General features: G+C 43.0%; 1 protein-coding gene across 1 annotated transcript in view; it reads right to left on the bottom strand.

Annotated features, from left to right (window-relative positions):
- The window catches only part of lrrc34 (leucine rich repeat containing 34), an 87997-nt gene that overhangs the window by 18111 nt on the left and 50790 nt on the right, over positions 1-19096 (bottom strand). Inside the window, exons 4-8 of the mRNA XM_052018960.1 lie at positions 17276-17340; positions 16813-16896; positions 9526-9654; positions 8374-8469; positions 1593-1747 (exon numbers count right to left, since the gene is read on the bottom strand). Coding sequence (XP_051874920.1) covers positions 1593-1747; positions 8374-8469; positions 9526-9654; positions 16813-16896; positions 17276-17340 — 529 coding nt within the window. The remainder of the gene's footprint in view (positions 1-1592; positions 1748-8373; positions 8470-9525; positions 9655-16812; positions 16897-17275; positions 17341-19096) is intronic.

Below are 19096 nucleotides of genomic sequence, written 5' to 3'. Positions count from 1 at the left end.
GACCTGATAGAGGTGTATAAGATGATGAGAGGTATTGATCGGGTAGATAGTCAGAGGCTTTTCCCCAGGGCTGAAATGGTGGCCACAAGAGGACATAGGTTTAAGGTGCTGGGGAGTAGGTACAGAGGAGATGTCAGGGGTACGTTTTTTACTCAGAGAGTAGTGAGTGTGTGGAATGGGCTGCCAGCAATGGTGGTGGAGGCAGATACGATAGGGTCTTTTAAGAGACTGTTGGATCGGTACATGAAGCTGAGAAAAATGGAGCGCTATAGGTAAGCCTAGTAATTTCTAAGGTAGGGACATGTTCGGCACAGCTTTGTGGGCCGAAGGGCCTGAATTGGGCTGTATTTTTTCTATGTTCTATGGTCTATGAGACTTGAGAGGCTGGGTCTGTTCTCCCTAGAGCGGAGGAGATTAGAGGGGGCACGACCGAGATATATAAAATTATGAGGAGATGAGATAGGGTAGACTGCTGGAAACTTTTCCCCTTAGTAAAGGTGAATAAAACTAGAGCACATAGATTTGGGATAAGGGGTAAGAGATTAAGAAGGAATCTGAGGGGTACCTTTTTCACCCAGAGAGTGATGAGTACCTGGAATGCACTGCCTGAGTTACTGACAGCATTTAAGAAATATGAAGAGGAGACCACAGACGCTGGAAGAACTCAGTGGGTCAATCTGCAAAGGTGAGGGAAATAGGCGTGAGTCAATGTTTCGGGTTGAGACCCTGCATCCCACTGAGTTCTTCCAGCATTCTGTTTTTTGCTGAGCATTTAAGAAGAGCTCTGGAAACACCAAGCATTGAAAGCTGCGGGCCAAGTGTTGGAAGACGAGATTAATACAGATGGGTGCCCACTGGTCTGTGTGGACGTGGTGGCCAAAATGTTTCCATGCTGTGTGACTCTATGAATATCATGGGTAGGTGGTTAGTCCCTCTGCTGTGGCAGATGCTCATTCCCTGGCACGTGTGTAGCATGAATGTTATCTGCAAGTCTTCTTCTGAAGTTTAAATGCTTCTGATGATGTATCAGTGAGTAAGTTGTATATTTCAGGTGTTGAAAGCAAGTGAGTGGGAAGACTCAACAAAAAACCTGCAGATGCTGGGAATCGAAAATAAAAACAGGAAATGCTGGAAATACTGAGCATATCAGACAACATTTGTGGAAACAGAATGTTTTTGGTCCTTTCACAGGTGCTGCCTGACCTGCAGAGTGTTTGTAGCATTTGCTGTTTTCACTTTTGTTAGTGAAGCTCTGTCACTCTTTTCTCTCGTACATGGAAAGCCCTGAGGAGATGAGAAAAGCTCTAGTTTAATTTGGATGGGTGGTGGGAGTAGGCAGATACATGGCAAATACGGCATAATGAGGATAAATGTGAGGTTATCCACTTTGGCAATAACAGGAAGGGAGATTATCTGAATGGCAATGGATTGGGAAAGGGGGAGGTACAACAAGATTTTTATAGCTTTAATTGGAGCAGTAGTTCTTCATTTCTCTGCCATCAGACAATACTGAATCACAGAAAAACATGGAAAAGAGGACAAGCCATTCAGCCAGCCATGTCAGACAGAAAATGTAATAGTACGTCCATTACCAGCGGAGATCAAGGAACCGGAGAGTCTTGTTTTTAACTAGTTGTTCACAAAGTTGCTGAACACCAAAGTCTTTCATTCCCATTTTCGTTAAGTGCAGCTCCTGTAGGGATTGGTTGACTTGAAGCATGTTAGCCATGTGCACAGTCATCTCTTCCTAAAGGCAAGCAATGCGATAGAGTAAACATACAATAAAGATGCTCAAGACCAATGAATGATGCTGCTATGAATTTCTCTGATAAAGTGAATACAGTACAACTCTAGCAAAGATTATCAGATTGGGCTAGGAATTCTTCTGTTCATTAATATATCTGGTCAAAAATTCACTAACATTAATGGTCAAAGTCGAGTTTATTGTCATATGCACAAGTACATGTATGCACAGGTGCACAACGTGCAACAGCATCACTGGCACACAGCATCAGATGCACAACATTCACAAGAAAAACATAAACATAAATTATACAAATTACACAAGAAAGAACACAATTAGAACAAAATAAAAGTCCATTATAGTGCAAAGTGGTCACAGTGTTGCTCTACTGAGGTAGTGATTAGGGTTGGCCAGTTGGTTTAAGAACTGAATGGTTGAAGGGAAGTAGCTGTTCTTGAACCTGGTGGTGTGGGACTTCTGCTCGATGGTAGTTGTGAGAAGATGGCATGGCCCAGATGGTGGGGATCTTTGATGATGGATGTTGCCTTCTCGAGGCAGTGCTTCCTGTTGATACTACCAATGGTGGGGAGGGATGTGCTCGTGATGTATTGGGCAGAGTCCATAGCTCTCTGCAGCTTCTTACGTTCCTGTGCATTCGAATTGCTGTACCAGACCATGATGCAACCAGTCAGCATACTTTAAAAGAACATCTGTAGAAATTTGTTAGAGTGTTCGGTGACATGCCAAACCTACTTAACCATCTAAGAAAGTAAAGACGCTGGCACACCTTTCTTGTGATTGCATCTTGGAATTCAATCTCTCCTTACACATTGCTCTTTCATACCTTGGTGCTGCAAACTTTTACAAAAATCCCACTTAGCTTAAACACTTACGAAAAATTAAATAAGGTGTCAATCAACACCCCATTCACATGACACTTTGATCAGGTTGTCCAGTTATTTAGCCACCGAGCAAATCAGGATTATTGTCAGTTCAGTGTGTCAAAAGGAACAGCTGTTGCAAAACATGTCGAGTATCACACTGATCAAAGACTGGTAGAGGAGGAGGGCAGGAGAAGGAAGAGAGTAGTCAGAGCACATTGAGGCATCATCTAGGCAAGGCCCATACCCAAGGTAGATAGTAAACAAATGGAGAGAAAGGAAGAAGGCTCCTTGGAATACCCAGTCACTCAGGAAGCACACAAATATATGAATTAGGAGGAGAGGTAGGTCATTTGACCCCTGAGTATTCTCCATAATTTAATATGATCTTGGCTGATCTGACTGTAACCTCAAATCTGCATCCTCATGATGATCCTTTAACTCCTTGATTATCAAGTAGTTATTTACCTCTAACTTAAACATATTCAAGGACATTGATTGCACCCCCTTAGTGTGTGTGTATACAACCCTTAGGGGGTGTAAAAAAAAACTGTATGTGGTGGAATTCTGAGATAAAGAAAATGCTGGAAACACTCAGCAGGCCAGGCAGCATCTGTGGAAAGAGAGTTTTCAACCTGAAACGTTGACTCATTTTCTCTTTCCATAGATGCTGCCTTACCTGCTTAGTGTTTCCAGCATTTATTGTTTTTAGTTAGTCCTATTGGTTTGTCTGAGACACCAGAGACTGTGGATGCCAGAATGTGGAGCAAAAAGCAAGCTGCTGGAGGAACTTAGTGGGTCAAGCAGCATCTGTAGAGGGTGAAAGGATGGTTGACAGAGTTCCCCCAACACCTAATGTTTTTGCAATTAGTTTGTCTTGTGGTTTTTCTCTAGTGACACAAACTGTTTTAAGTTCCTCCCTGATTATCTATTATGATTGGAATGTTTTAGTCTTCTACTCTCAAGACTGATCCAGATTATTTAGAATCTACCATTTCTCTATATTCCTCTTTTTAATCTTTAATTTTTTATTAAATTTGTAATCTGTTTTCACAGTTTACACAATTCTTCCCTTAAACCACTGTAACTGCATTTACTTAAAACAATTGTATGTAGTTCTAGTTTCCATACTTTAGCAAAGATGTGAAAGCTTTGGAAATGCTACAGACGAGGTTTACCAAAACTCTGGAGATGAGGGACTTTAGGTATGTGAATAGACGAGACTTGTGAAAGGGAGAGAGATAGGAAGCACCAGTGGATATGGTGTATTTGAATTTTCAGAAAGCTTTCAATAAGATCCTACATTAGCAAGCAAAATTAAAGCACACGGGACTAGAGGCAAGGTGCTGATATAGATAGACAACCGGTTGGGTAGCAGGGAACAAAAAATAGAAATAAACAGGACTTTTTCCAGTTGCCAGGCAGTGACTAGTGGGATACCACTGGGGTAGTGCTGGGACCACAACTATTCATGGTTGGATGATGGAATTATCTCCAAGCTGTGTAGGACAGAAAGCCTTGAGGAGATGAGAGAAGCTCTAGTTTAATTTGTATAGTTCTCAATGAACTATACTCTGTGATCAACAACTTTGAGACAGGATACCCTGAGGCCCTCTTCATTATTGCAGGTGTCTTCAACCAGGCCAACCTCAAGAGTGCGTTACCAAAGTACTACCAGCACGTCTCCTGTCCCAACAGGGGCCCTAACACCCTTGACCATTGCTATGCAACCATCAAAGATGCCTTCCAAGCTACCCCTCACCCTCACTTTGGTAAATCTGACCACCAGGCTGTTCTCCTCCCTGCATACAAACAGAAACTGAAACAGGAGGATCCAGTACAGAGAGTCATGCAGTGCTGGTCTGAGGAAATATATGAGCTTGTATATGACTGCTTTGAGTCAGTGGACTGGTCCATGTTCAAAGACTCAGCTGCCAGCCTTGATAAGTATGTCACCACCATCATGGACTTTATCAGCAAGTGTGTTGAAGACTGTGTACTAAAGAGGACAATCTGGGTGTTCCCAAACTGGAAACCATGGATGAACCAGAAGATCCACTCCTGGAGGTGTAGTGTAGAGGTTTGTGTAACACTATTACAGCGCCAGTGACCCAGGTTCAATTCCGGCCACTGTCTGTTTGCACGTTCTCCCCATGTCTGTGTGGGTTTCCTCCGGGTGCTGAGGTTTCCTCCCACATTCTAAAGACGTACAGGTTAGGAAGTTGTGGGCATGCTATTTTGGCACGGGAGGTGTGGCGACACTTATGGGCTGCCCCCAGAACACTCTACGCAAAAGATGTATTTCACTGTTTCTTTCGATATACATGTGACTAATAAAGATATCTTATCTTACTGAAGTCGAGGACTGCTGCATTCCAATCAGGTGACCCTGACATTTACAAAAAATTGAGATACAACCTCCATAAAGCTATCAGGAATGCCAAGAGACAATACTGGTTCAAAACAGAGTCCCAGACCAGTGTCAGTTGTGGCAGGGCTCACACGCTATAACAGGCTACACAATGAAGTCGGGCAGCAAAGTCAACAACAGTGCATCCCTTCCTGATGAGCTTAACGCATTCTATGCACGCATTGAACAAAAGGGGAGTGGATTGTCACCACCCACCCTGACAGCCTCCAATGCAACTGAATCGGTGGTCACCATCAAGGACGTAAGATCAGTCTTCTGCAGAGTGAACCCCAGTAAGGCATCTGGCCCGGATGGCATCCCTGGCCACGTGCTCAGATTTTGTGCTGATCAGCTGGCGGGGGTATTTGCAGACATATTTAACCCCTCCCTACTTCAATCTGAGGTTCTCACCTGTTTTAAGAAGACCACTATCATCCCAGTACCTAAGAAAAACAAGGTAACGTGCCTTAATGACTACCGACCGGTGGCTCTGACATCCACCATCATGAAGTGCTTCGAGAAGCTGGTCATGGCACACATTAACTCCAGCCTCCCAGACAACCTCGACCCACTGCAATTTACCTACTGTCTACACATCTCTGGACCATCTGGACACCTAAGTCAGACTACTGTTTATTGACTACAGCTCCGCCTTCGATACTATAAACCCAAGCAAACTCATCACTAAACTCTGAGACCTGGGACTCAACCCCTCCCTCTGCAACTGGATCCTTGACTTTCTGACTAACAGACCGCAATCAGTGAGGATAGGCAGCAACACCTCCAGCACGATTATTCTCAACACTGGTGCCCCACAAGGCTGCATCCTCAGCCCTCTACTCTACTCCCTATATACTCATGACTGCGAGGCCAGATTCTGCTCTAACTCCATCTACAAGTTTGCAGATGATACCACTGTAGTAGGTCGTGTCTCAAATAATGATTAGTTGGAGTACAGGAAGGAGATAGGGAGCTTAGTAACATAGTATCATGACAACAATCTTTCCCTCAATGTCAGCAAAACAAAAGAGCTGGTCATTGATTTCAGGAAAGGGAGCAGTGTACATGAACCTGTCTACATCAATGGTGCTGAGGTCAAGCAGGTTGAGAGCTTCAAGTTCCTTGGAGAGAACATCACCAATAGCCTGTTCTGGTCCAACGACATAGACACCGCAGCCAAGAAAGTTCACCAGCACTCTACTTCCTCAGGAGGCTAAAGAAATTTGGCATGTCCCCTTTGACACTCACCAACTTTTATCAATGAACCATAGAAAGCATCCTATCTGGATGCATCACGCCTTGGTATGGCAACTGCTCTGCCCAGGACTGCAAGAAACTGCAGAGAGTTGTGGACACAGCTCAGCATGTCACAGAAATCAGCCTCCCATCCATGGACTCTTGTCTATACCTCTCTCTGCCTTGGTGAAGCAGCCAGCATAATCATTCTCTCTTCTCTCCTCTCCCATCATGCAGAAGATACAGGAGCCTGAGGGCACATACCACCAGGCTCAAGGACAGCTTCTATCCCACTGTGATAAGACTATTGAACGGTTCCCTTATATGATGAGATGGACTCTTGACCTCACAATCTACCTTGTTTGACCTTGCACCTTATTGTCTACCTGCAATGCACTGTAGCTGTGACACTGTATTCTGTTATTGTTTTTACCCTGTACTACCTCAATGCACTGTGTAATGAATTGATCTGTATGAACGGCATGCAAGACAAGTTTTTCACTGTACCTGGGTACAAGTGACAATAATAAACCAATATCAATAAACCAATACCAATTTGGATAGGTTGAGGGAGTGGGCAGATTTATGGCAAAAATGATATAATGGGGATAAATGTGAGGTTATCCACTTCAATGGCAATAACTGGAAGGTAGTTTATCTGAAAGGCAATGGATTGGGAAAGGGGGAGGTACAACAAGACCTGGTGTCTTTGTGTGGGTAAACATGCAGCAGGCGATTAAGAAAGCAAATTGTACACTAGGGATGTAAAGCTTCAATTGTATGGAGCCTTGATGACACTGCACCTTGGGTAGTGTGCAGTTTTGGTCTCCTTATCTGAGGAAATATGTTCTTGCTGTGGAGGGAGTTCAGTGGACTGATTCATGGGATGGCAGGATTGATGTATAAAGAGAGACTGGGTGAATTAGACGTATTCCCGAGAGTTTAGAAACATGATAGGGGATTTCACAGAAGCCTATAGAACTCTAACTGGACAGGACAGATTAGGTGCAGGAAGAAGGGCCAGGATCAGGGGTCATAGAGAATGGTGAACCTGTGGCGTTCTCTACTACAGAAAGCATTTGAAGCCAAATTATTAAATACGTTCAAGGAGTTGAATATTTTTCTAAGGATAAAGGAATCAAGGGATATGGGAAGGAAGCTGGAGCAGGGTACTGAACTTTGATAATCAGCCACCATCATGTTGAATGACAGAGCAGGCTTGAAGAATTGAAATGTCTGCTTCTGTTCCTAGATGCCTACATACCTGCTCTTCTCTCTCCTACAGACTGTTAAGAGATCTGTGGTACAATACCAAGAAAAGTTATCACCCCCATCCTCCTGCACCTGCTCCTCCGAGCCTGGATTATTCCCGATACTTCCTAGAACCATGCCTGAAGCACTGCGAGCAATTCTGAGTATCACTCCTTACAATTACAATGTTTAAAAGACATTTGGACAGGTAATATGGACAGAAAAGTTTCAAAGGGATATGGGTCAAATGCAGGCAAATGGGACTAGCTCGGATAAACATCTTGGTTGGCATGGACAAGTTGGGTTGAAGGGCCTGTATCCATGATGTATAACTCTATGACTCTATTGCTATAAGAAGGAGATATTGGCCTGAAAGGATGTCATGCAGATTTACTGGAATGAGTTAAAATGACAAAGATCAGGGCTCATAACAGAAATACTTTGATGCAACAAACAATCTGCAGGAGGAATGCAGTGGGTCAAGCAGAATCTGTAGAAGGAATTGTCGATGTTTAGGGTCGAAACCCTGCATCGGGACTGAGAGTGGAGACACTTTGATGGTGCATGTACGGAAAGGGATGAAAGAGAAAAATGAAAAAAAACACTTCAACAAAGAAAATCAGCTAGACTCTTTGAGAAACAAACTGTTGCCAAGGGGACCTGAGATTAGAACACCAACTGAAGAAATATTGCATGTGGTTATGGCAGAATAAGTACACCAGATAGCGCTCTTTGTACATGAATCAATAATGTGTAAAATTTGGAGAATTTGTTGACACTTTAGGAACAGAGGTTCAGATATTTAAGCTCTGATTAAATTTAAAGTTCCTTTGAATGAGTCTACGTCATACCTGTAGGGTATAAACCAAAGGTCGCCCAACATTGATGGCTTTGAGCGATTTGTTATGGTTTAGAACTGTTGCTAATCCAATCAGACTTTGAATTCCCTGAAAAGACAGAAAGCAGAAACCTTCAGTTCTTCAGCACAAAAAGGACATTATCCTGGATAAATGCAAATGAATTCAAAGAACATAAACCAAGTTCAAGGCTTGGCTATAGAGGGTAGTGGTGGAGAGGTGTTTCTCTGACTGGAGGCCTGTGAATAGTGGTGTTCCACATGGATCATTGCTGGGACATCTTCTGTTGTTTGTGATATATATGATTTGGATAAAAATCTAGTGGGCTGATTAGTAAGTTTGTAGATGCCACAAAATTTGGTGGAGTTGTGGATAAGTGAAGAAGGTCGTCAAAGGACACAGCCGGACATAGATGTGGGCAAAGAAATGGCAAATGGAGTTTAATATGGACAACTGTGAGGTGATGCATTTTGGTGATACACTATAGGAAGGATGTGGAGGCTTTGGGGAAGGTGCAGAAGAGGTTCACCAAGATGTTGCCTGGACTGGAGTGTATTAGCAGTAGGAAGAGATTAGACAAACTTAGATTGTTTTCTCTGGAACATGGGAGGTTGAAGAGAGACCTGATAGAAAAATATAAATAAAATTATGAGAGGCATTGATCGGGTAGATAGTCAGCCTTTTTCCCAGTGTGGAGATATCAAATACTAGAGAGTATTGGTTTAAGGTGAAAGGAGGAACATTTAAAGATGTACAAGGCAAGTTTTCTTTTACACAGAGAGTGGTGGGTGCCTGGAACGTACTGCCAGGGGAGATGTTGGAAGCAGATATGACAGCAATGTTTAAGAGGCATTTAGGCAGGCACATGATCAGGCAGGGAACAGACGGATATAGACCATGTGCAGGCAGATGGGATTAATTTAGACTGACATCATGGCCGGTGCAGACATGATGGGCCGAAGGACCTGTTTCTGTGCTGTACTGTTCTGTATTCCATGTTCTACATGATGAGATGTGGAATCAAATGAACCAGGTGGACCCAGAATTACTGGAGAATGGGATTGTGAGCTGGCAAAACTCCATGGACCCAAATGGCCTCCTCCTGTACCATGGGGGAACGTTACTGAATTTTCTTGGCCCACTCACCAAATCACAGTCGCCAAGGTCCAGAGACTCCAGTGTTTTGTTGAGCTGCAGCATTGTCGCAAAATGCATTCCACCTTTATTGCCAATTTTATTCCCATTCATCCTCAAATGCTTCAATGATCGGTTCAGCTATGTAAACAGATATTTTCACAATGAGTTCATAGTCCTGTGACTACAGATAAAGGTTCTCTGACAGACATGAGTGGCAGATTGGTTCCAGCATTTAATCTTTGATTTGCCCTGGAACCTTCTTACCCACAGCATCGTGCACCCAGTTATTCTCGATACATATCTCTACTGACAACTTCCTCTTACGAGAAAGCCCTCCTCCTATCCCTCCCCAATTAACCATGACTTACCCACAACACTCTCTACATTAGTCCAGGATGCCCCAACAACCCGTATAGATAGCAATCAAGTCACAGAGGCAAGCAAGCGAGAGCTAACCCATTTGCAGTGTGACCACTTCCACAAGGGTCACACCTGCCTGTATATTATTCCATGACTTGCACTGAAGACAGTACAGAGAACTTTCACTATGTTGATTCATCGGATTAAGGGATTGACATGTACAGAAAGGTTGAGAGAGTTAGGTCTAACCAACTGTCTTTGTATACTGTTACGGACTCAGTGAAAGTCCCTTTAAGATAGAGAGTGTGTATGTGTGTGTGGGGCGTGCTTACGTCAATAGAAGATAAAGGACGTAATGACGTTGTTGAAGAAGTTAGAAGAGGAAGAAGGAGAGAGAGAGAGAGAGAGAAGGGAGAGAGACACCAGCCTGCTAGTTTTCTCTATCGATGAATGAGAAACAATAACTGTGTCTGCCACTGAAATCCATGTATGGAAGTTGGAAGTAATCCGGTGGAGTTCACTTTGTTGCTGACCTGTAGAAGGAAACAGGTATTTGTGTGTGGACGACCACAGTTCGGATGCTTTTCGGGGTGAGGAAGTCACTACCGAGTATACACTGAAGTGTTGTTTGGGTTCCATCGTGGAACATTTGGATTTCGTATTTACTCTCCCTATGTTCTCTACATCTACGTCTTATCTTCAGACAACGGTGGTTGTTGAAGAAGCCCTTGCTCATGTTTCACCTTATGGCTTGCGGAACTGAACTTTAAGAACCATTCCTGAACTGGGAGTTTTGGACTTTGCCACCCACACACACGACGAGTTTAGTTTTGGGGTTAACGTTCAAGGTTTAACATTTTTGAATTCTAACATACTAACATTTTTACTTTTATTTTACGTATTATCATAAGTAGTGATTAATAAAATAGTTTTTAACACTGAATCATGCTCAGTGTGTTTCTTTTGTTGCTGGTTCGTGACAAAATGAAGCACAAAAGGTGACATGCAGGTAGAGCGAGCAATTAGAAAAATAAAACCATAGAACAAAGAACAGTACAGCACAGGAACAGGCCCTTCAGCCCATAACATCTGTGCTGTCCATGATGTCAATGTAAACTAATCCCACCTTCCTGCACATGGTCTATATACATATGTTGGTCTTTATTTCAAGAGGATTTTCTCCAGTTATATAAAGTCCTGGTTAAGAACAGAACATGAATATTCTGTACAGGTCTGAACTCCCTACCTAAGGAAGGTAGAGAGATCATCAGATCACCAAATGCATCTGGTGCATTTCAGTTTCACCAGACGATTTCTGGGAAGGTAGGTTTATTGTATGAAAAGAGATTAAACAGACTACACCAAGACTTCCCTGATTTTAGAAGAAAGAAAGGTGATCTCACTGAATCATATAAAGTGTTTGACAGAATAGATAGAATGTTTTCTCTGGCTGCAGTACAGAGAACCCAGGATTCACAGCCTCCAAGAGATCAGCCACTCAGGATATAAAACTTTTTGAACTTCTTAATTTATACAGCACAGTAACAGGCCCTCCTGGTCCAACGAGCCCGCACTGCCCGTTACACCCATGTACTGATGAGTGTAATTCTATGAATGAAAAGCAATTTCTACACGCAGAGGTAGTGACGTTATGGAATTTTACATAGACATACATACATAGAACACTACAGCACAGTACAGGCCCTTTGGCTCACAATGTTGTGCCGACATGTTATCCTGCTCTAAGATCTATCTAACCCTTCCCTCCCACATAGCCCCTTATTTTTCTATCATTCATGTGTCTATCTAAGAGTCTCTTAAAAGTCCCTAATGTATCTGCCACCACAACCTCTGCTGGCAGTGCAATACACGCTTCCACCGCTCTGTGTAAAAAATTTACCCGACATCCCCTTTCCAATCACCTTAAAATTATGTTCCCTCATGTTAGCCATTGTCGCCCTGAGAAAAAGTCTCTGACTGTCCACTCGATCTATGCCTCTTATCATCTTGTACACCTCTATCAAGTCACCTCTCATCCTCCTTCTCTCCAAAGGGAAAAGCCCTAGCTCACTCAACCTATCCTCATAAGACATGCTGTCCAATCCAGGTGACATCCTGGTAAATCTCCTCTGCACCCTCTCTAAACCTTCCACATCATTTCTATAATGAGGCGACCAGAACGGAACACAATACTCCAAGTGTGGTCTGACCAGATTTCTATAGAGCTGCAACATCACCTCGCGGCTCTTGAACTCAATACCCCAACTAATGAAGGCCAACAATCCATACGCTTTCTTAACAACCCTATCGACCTGCGTGGCAACCTTGAGGGATCTATGGACGTGGACTCCAAGATCCTTCTGTTCCTCCACACTGCTCAGAGTCCTGCCATTAACTTTGTATTCTGCCTTTGAATTCGATCTCCCGAAGTGTAACACTTCACACTTATCCGGGTTGAACTCCATCTGCCACTTCTCAGCCCAGCCCTGCATCCTATCAATATCCTGTTGTAATCTACAGCAACTTTTTACACTATCCACAACACCACCAACTTCTGTATCATCAGCAAACTTACTAACCCACCCTTCCACATCCTCATCCAAGTCATTTTTAAAAATCACAAAGAGCAGGGGTCCCACAACAGATCCCTGCAGAACACCACTGGTCACCGACCTCCAGGCAGAATATGCTCCATCTACCACCACCCTCTGTTTTCTATGGGCAAGCCATTTCTGAATCCACACAGCCAAGTTTCCCTGGATCCCATGCCTCCTGATGTTCTGAATAAGCCTTCCATGAGGAACCTTATCAAATGCCTTAATAAAATCCATGTACACCACATCCACTGCTCTACCTTCATCAATGTGCTTTGTCACATCCTCTTATAAGAGACTTTTGGATAGGTACATGGAGCTGAGAAAAATGGAGGGCTATGGGTAAGCCTTGTAATTTCTAAGGTAGGGATGTGTTCGGCACAGCTTTGTGGGCTGAAGATCCTGAACTGTGCTGTAGGTTTTCTATGTTATTTATTGTTTTTTCTTAATTACCTAATTATTTGAATTTAAATCTCTCAACTGTCATGGTACTGCTGTGCCACTCCTGCTTCTACTTCTTATATCCTTATGAACAGAGAGACCTTGGGGTCCAAAACGATTGTTCCCTGAAAGTGGCAACACAGGTTGATAAAGTGTTGCCACTTCATAGGTCATGGCATAGAATATAAGAGCTGGGACATTCACTGGGTCATGGCCATAGCCTTGGAGAGGGATAGGAGCAGACGATATGGGAAAGTATTTAACTGGGGGAGGGACAATTATGATGCTATTAGGCAGGAACTTGGGAGCGTAAGTTGAGAACAGATGTTCTTGGGGAAGTGCACAGCAGAAATGTGGAGGTTGTTTAAGGAACACTTGCTTGGGGCTCTGGATAGGTTCGTCCCATTGAGGCAGGGTAAGGATGGTAGAGTGAAGGAACCGTTGTTGACACGAAATGTAGCGTATCTTGTCAAGAGGAAGAAAGAAGCTTACCTGAGGTTTAGAAAGCATGGATCAGACAGGGCTCTGGAGAGTTACAAGGTAGCCAGGAGGGAGCTTAAGAATGGACTTAAGAGAACTAGAAGGGGGCATGAGAAGTCCTTGGCGAGTAGGATCAAGCAAAACCCCAAGGCGCTCCACATGTATGTGAAGAATAAGAGGATGACTAGAGTGATGGTAGGATCGATCAGGGATAAAATAGGAAACATGTGCCTGGAGTCGGAAGAGGTAGGGGAGGTCCATAATGAATACTTTGCTTCAGTATTCACCAGAGAGAGAGACCTTGATGTTTGTGAGGATGGAGAATGACAGACTGATACGCTAGGGCATGTCAATGTGAGGAAAGAGGAAGTGCTGGAACTTTTGAAAAACATTAGGATAGATAAATCACTGGGGCCAGATGGGATATATCCAAGGTTATAACGGGAAGCTAGGGAAGAGATTGCTGTGCCTTTGGCAATGATCTTTGCGTCCCCACTGGCCACAGGAGTAGTGCCAGATGATTGGAGGGTGGCAAATGTTGTTCCTTTATTTAAGAACATTCATTCACTCTATGTGTAAAACAAAAATTTGCCATGTGAATCTTCTTTAAACTTTTGCCCCTCTCACCTTAAACATATGCCCTCTATATTTAGCATTCCCATCCTGGGAATAAGACTCTGATTACCTACTCTGTCTATGTCTCTCAAGATTTTACATTCTTCTGTCAAGTCTCTCCGCAGCCTTTGACATTCCGGACAAAAGCATCCAAATTTGTCCAACCTCTCCTTATAGTTAATATTCTCTAACCCAGGCAACATCCTGGTGACCCTGAAAATTACAGACCAGTGAGTCTTACTTCAGTGGTGGGCAAATTACTGGAGAAGATTCTTGGAGGCAGGATTTATGAGCATTTAGAGAAGCATGGGCTGATTAGGGACAGTCAGCATGGCTTTGTGAGGGGCAGGTTGTGTCTCACGAGCCTGACTGAATTCTTTGAGGATGTGATAAAGCACATTGATGAAGGTAGAGCAGTGGATGTGGTGTACATGGATTTTATTAAGGCGTTTGATAAGGTTCCTCATGGAAGGCTTAATCAGAACATCAGGAGGCATGGGATCCAGGGAAACTTGGCTGTGTGGATTCAGAATTGGCTCGCCCATAGAAAACAGAAGGTAGTGGTAGATGGAGCGTTTGCTGCCTGGAGGTCAGTGTGGGACCCCTGCTCTTTTTGATTTTTATAAATGACTTGGTTGAGGATGTGGAAGGGTGGGCTAGTAAGTTTGCTGATGATACAAAGGTTGGTGATGTAGTCGATAGTATAGAAGGTTGCCGTGGATTACAATAAGATATTAATAGAATGCAGATCTGGGCTGAGAAGTGGCAGATGGAGTTCAACCTGGATAAGTGCGAAGTGATACATTTCGGGAGATTGAATTTGAAGGCAGAATACAAGGCTAATGGCAGGACTCTTAGCAGTATGGAGGAACAGAGGCATCTTGGGGTCCAGGTCCATAGATCCCTCAAGGTTACCACGTAGGTTGATAGGGTTGTTAAGAAGGTGTATGGAGTGTTGGCCTTCATTAATACGGGTATTGAGTTCAAGAGCCACGATGTGATGTTGCAGCTCTATAGATCTCTGGTCAGACCACACTTGGAGTATTGTGTTCAGTTCTGGTCGCCTCATTATAGGAAGCATGTGGAAGCTTTAGAGAGGGTGAAGAGGAGATTTACCAGGATGTTGCCTGGATTGGACAGCATGTCTTATGATATGTTAAGCAACCTAGGGCTTTTCTCTTTGGAGAGAAGGAGGATGAGAGGAGACTTGATAGAGGTGTACAAGATGATAAGAGGCATAGATCAAGTGGACAGTCAGAGGCTTTTTCCCAGTGTGATAATGGCTAACATGAGGGGACATAATTTTAAGGTAATTGGAGGAAGGTATATGGGGGATGTCAGGGTTTTTTTTTTACACAGAGATTGGTGGGTACGTGGAACGCACTGCCTGCAGAGGTTGTGGGGGCAGAAACATTAGGAACATTTAAGAGACTCTTAGATAGACTCATGAATGATAGAAAAATAGGGGGCTGTGTGGGAGGGAAGGGTTAGATAGATCTTAGAGCAGGATAACATGTCAGCACAACATTGTGGGCTGAAGGGCCTGTACTTTGCTGTAGTGTTCTATGTCTATGTTGCCTGGAATGTGCTGCTGTGGGAAATGGTGGAAGCAGATACAACAGCAAAGGTTAAAAGGCATTTAGATAGGCACATGAACAGGCAGGGAATGGAGGGATATGGATCATGTGTAGGCAAATGAAGAGTTTAAATTAGCATCCATGGTTGGTGCAGACCTCATGGGCTCCTGTGTTGTACTGTTTGTTGTACATTCCATGTTCTAAGTCACTCACTACAGGTTACCCAGCCTCTGATCTGCCCTTATAGTCCTTGTCTTTATATGGCCAGTCCAGTTGAGTTACTGATTACCAAAAACGAATGGGATATGTTGTTGATGGTGACAGTCTCAGTGGTGGTAATGCTGGTAGATAACAAGGGCCTAAGTCTACGTGAAACTGTGCACCTGCCTCATTGTCCAAGAAACTATGAATGGAATTAAACTAAACATCTTCAATGCAGAAATTATGATTTGAGGAAAGTTATTGATGAAGCAGGTGAAGATAGTTGTGCCTAAAGCACTGCCCTGGGGAACTCCTGCAGTGATATCCTGGGGCTGGGATGATCAACAACAATCTTCCTTTGAGCAAAGCATGCCTCCAGCCACTCCAGAGTTTCATTTGATTCTGATTAAAGAGTTCTGATTAAACTCTTCCAGGGATCCTTGATGTCACACTCAATCACATGCTGTCTTGATGTTAAGGGCAGTCACTCTCACTTCACCCTGGAATTTACTTCTCTGGTTCATGGAACATTGAATTCTTTTCACTTTCTCAGCACATAGAAAATTCTTCATGATGGAGACATCAAAAAACTACCAGAAAAAGAAGAGGGCTATAGGATTAGAGTAAATGAGAAGCTGATTAGCATTAGTAAAAAAAACTAATATTGGAGAAATTAATGGAACTGAATGGCAATAAATCCCAAGATTTGGAATTTTGGAAGATGACCAGACTGAATCCATTATTTCCATAGCTACCTCCTTCAAAACCTTAGGATGCAGGTCAAGAGGTCAGGGGGATTTATTGCCATTCCTCTGGATCCTCTCCAGAGCAATCACATCCTTATGAATAAATTGTTTAAAAGTTGGCCATTGTTGGCCCACTGCCATACTTGTTCATGTAGTTTTACAACCTACAACAGCCAATGCACTCGCCTTGGTTTTGTAGTTTCCCTCATTCAGATTTAAGAATCTGCCAGGATGAGAGCGTTTCCAAATCTATAACTGAGAGAAAGAGATTCAGCTACTTACCTGTAAGGCTTTGGCAAGCCACTCTGCTCCATTGCTGCCAATGTCATTACACATCAGGTTGAGATCGCTGAGTGTATTGGTTTCCTGAGAGATGAAGATCTGAGTGTCAATGTTTAATGATATCAACATTCAGGAGAGACATCTCCACATTAACATCATTCAATATACATTCACAGGGAGCCTCCTCTACCTTCTGAAAACTAACTTGCTTTCTCTCTCTTTCTTAGTTCTTGGACCTGAAATGTTAAGTCTCTTTCCACAGATGCTACCTGACCCACTGAGTGTTTCTGCTTTTATTTCAGGTTTCTGGCATCTATAATATTTAAATTTTCTTTCAGAGCCATTCAACTATCTTGATGCTGAGTTGTTACCACAGCAATAAAAAAATCTAATCCCGCAGCTACACATGCTCCACAGACCGTGTATCAAACCTGAACTAATCCTATAGCAACCATTCACTTACCAGAAGCAATTTTGCAATTAATTCCGCTCCACAGTTGGATAAATTGTTGTATCTTAAATCAAGACCTGGAGAATCAAAAGTCAAAATTGTAAATGCTTCCTCTTCATGTCGTAACACCAGAATCCCACACCTAACCCTTAAACATTAAGCATAAAGAGATGAAGTCCACACCAATCCCACTGCCCATTTCCAATCATTGAATCAAAAGTAATTTACAGTTGAAAAGCATTTTGTCCAATGTGATAATGCAGACCCAAACTGGAGTTCAGGTTAATCCCACCTCCCAGCAGCCCTTGGTTCATACAAGAGTTACAAGCCTAGCAACAAACTCAAGCCCAACAAACTGGAAGCTGCAGTGAGGCTTACAGCTGGCGAAGGGAGGAGGACTGACCTGCGAGTGAACTAATGTACTGAGACCAGGAGCAGACTTGGAGGTGATTTTCAGAAAGTGATACAAAGCTGATTAGCTAAGGAGGGCCAGGTGAGGATTTCTACTGCATTATTAGTAAGTTTAAACTGAAATAAAAATAAGGTGATTAGTAGTGTGATTAGTATTCTTTAATTAAGAGGGATAACTAGGAGTTTAATTCAAAAGTAATTATTTTCAACTTGGATTACCTTTTTAAAAAAATGGTGTTTTTTTTAACATAAAGGTCTGGCAAGGAGCTCAATCGGACTGTTGAACAACCTGCAGAGTGCGAATCCCGAGGTGTTCCTGTATTCTGGATGACTATATCTGCGGCACATGCCGCAGGATTGACTAGCTTGAAGAGGGAGCTAACAGGGACACCCCAGGAAGTGAGACTGTGGAAAAACTAACAGGATTAAATGCAGACGAGTTGCCAGGACCCGACAGCCTCCACCCAATGGCCTTAAAGGAAGTGGCTGCAGAGATGTTGGAGCCATTGGTAGAAGCTTTACAAAACTCACTGAGGTCCAAGAAGGTATCAGCAGGTTGGAAAACTGAAAGCATGACTCCCTTTTTCAAGAAGGAAGGAAGACAGAAAAGCAGTAAACCATAGGTGTAGTATATTCAGATTTCTAGAAGGCATTTAATATGGCACATAGAAGGCTGATCCATAAAATAAAAGACCATTTTTCCTGGCGCAAAGGAGGCAGAGGGCTGACCTGATAAAGGTTTATGAAATGATGAGGGACATTGATAGGATAGATAATCACAGTCTTTTTCTCATTGTAGGGGACTCTAAAACTAGCGGGCATAGGTTTAAGATGAGGGGGGAAAGTTTTAAAGTGGACCTGAGGGAAAACTTTTTCACACAGAGGGTGGTGGGTATGTGGAACAAGCTGCCAGAGGAAGTGGTAGAGGGGGGTACAATTACATTTAAAAGACATTTAGACACATTGATGGACAGGATAGGTTTGGAGGGATATGGGCCACATGCAGGCAAATGGGATTTTTTTGAGACAGGCACTTGAACAGACAGGGAATCGAGGGATATGGACCTTGTGCAGGAAAATGGATTAGTTTAGATTGGCATCATAGTCATCATGGACAAGTTGGACTTAAGGGAATCTATGAACCTATATGCTTCCTTTTTCTTTTTGACTAAATTTAGAGTATCAATTATAAGATTACCTCCTCTTTATTTATGGAGACATGAACTAGACTTTCACCTACCCCTTCACTGAATTCTCCACTACAAAGTCTGTTTCCTTTGTGAATACCAGTGCACAGAATGTCCCTGTGATCTATTATGAGCTCTACTTTTTCCCTGATTATTCTTTTGTCCTTAATGCGGTTATAGAACTTTTTCAGATTTACCTTTAATCTGTGTGCTAGTGATTTTTTATGAACCCTCT

Source organism: Pristis pectinata, chromosome 6, assembly GCF_009764475.1.
Source record: "Pristis pectinata isolate sPriPec2 chromosome 6, sPriPec2.1.pri, whole genome shotgun sequence".
NCBI classification, from domain to species: Eukaryota; Metazoa; Chordata; class Chondrichthyes; order Rhinopristiformes; family Pristidae; genus Pristis; species Pristis pectinata.
The sequence above is the reverse complement of the archived record's forward strand: the minus strand, read 5'-3'. Positions and strand labels throughout refer to the sequence as shown.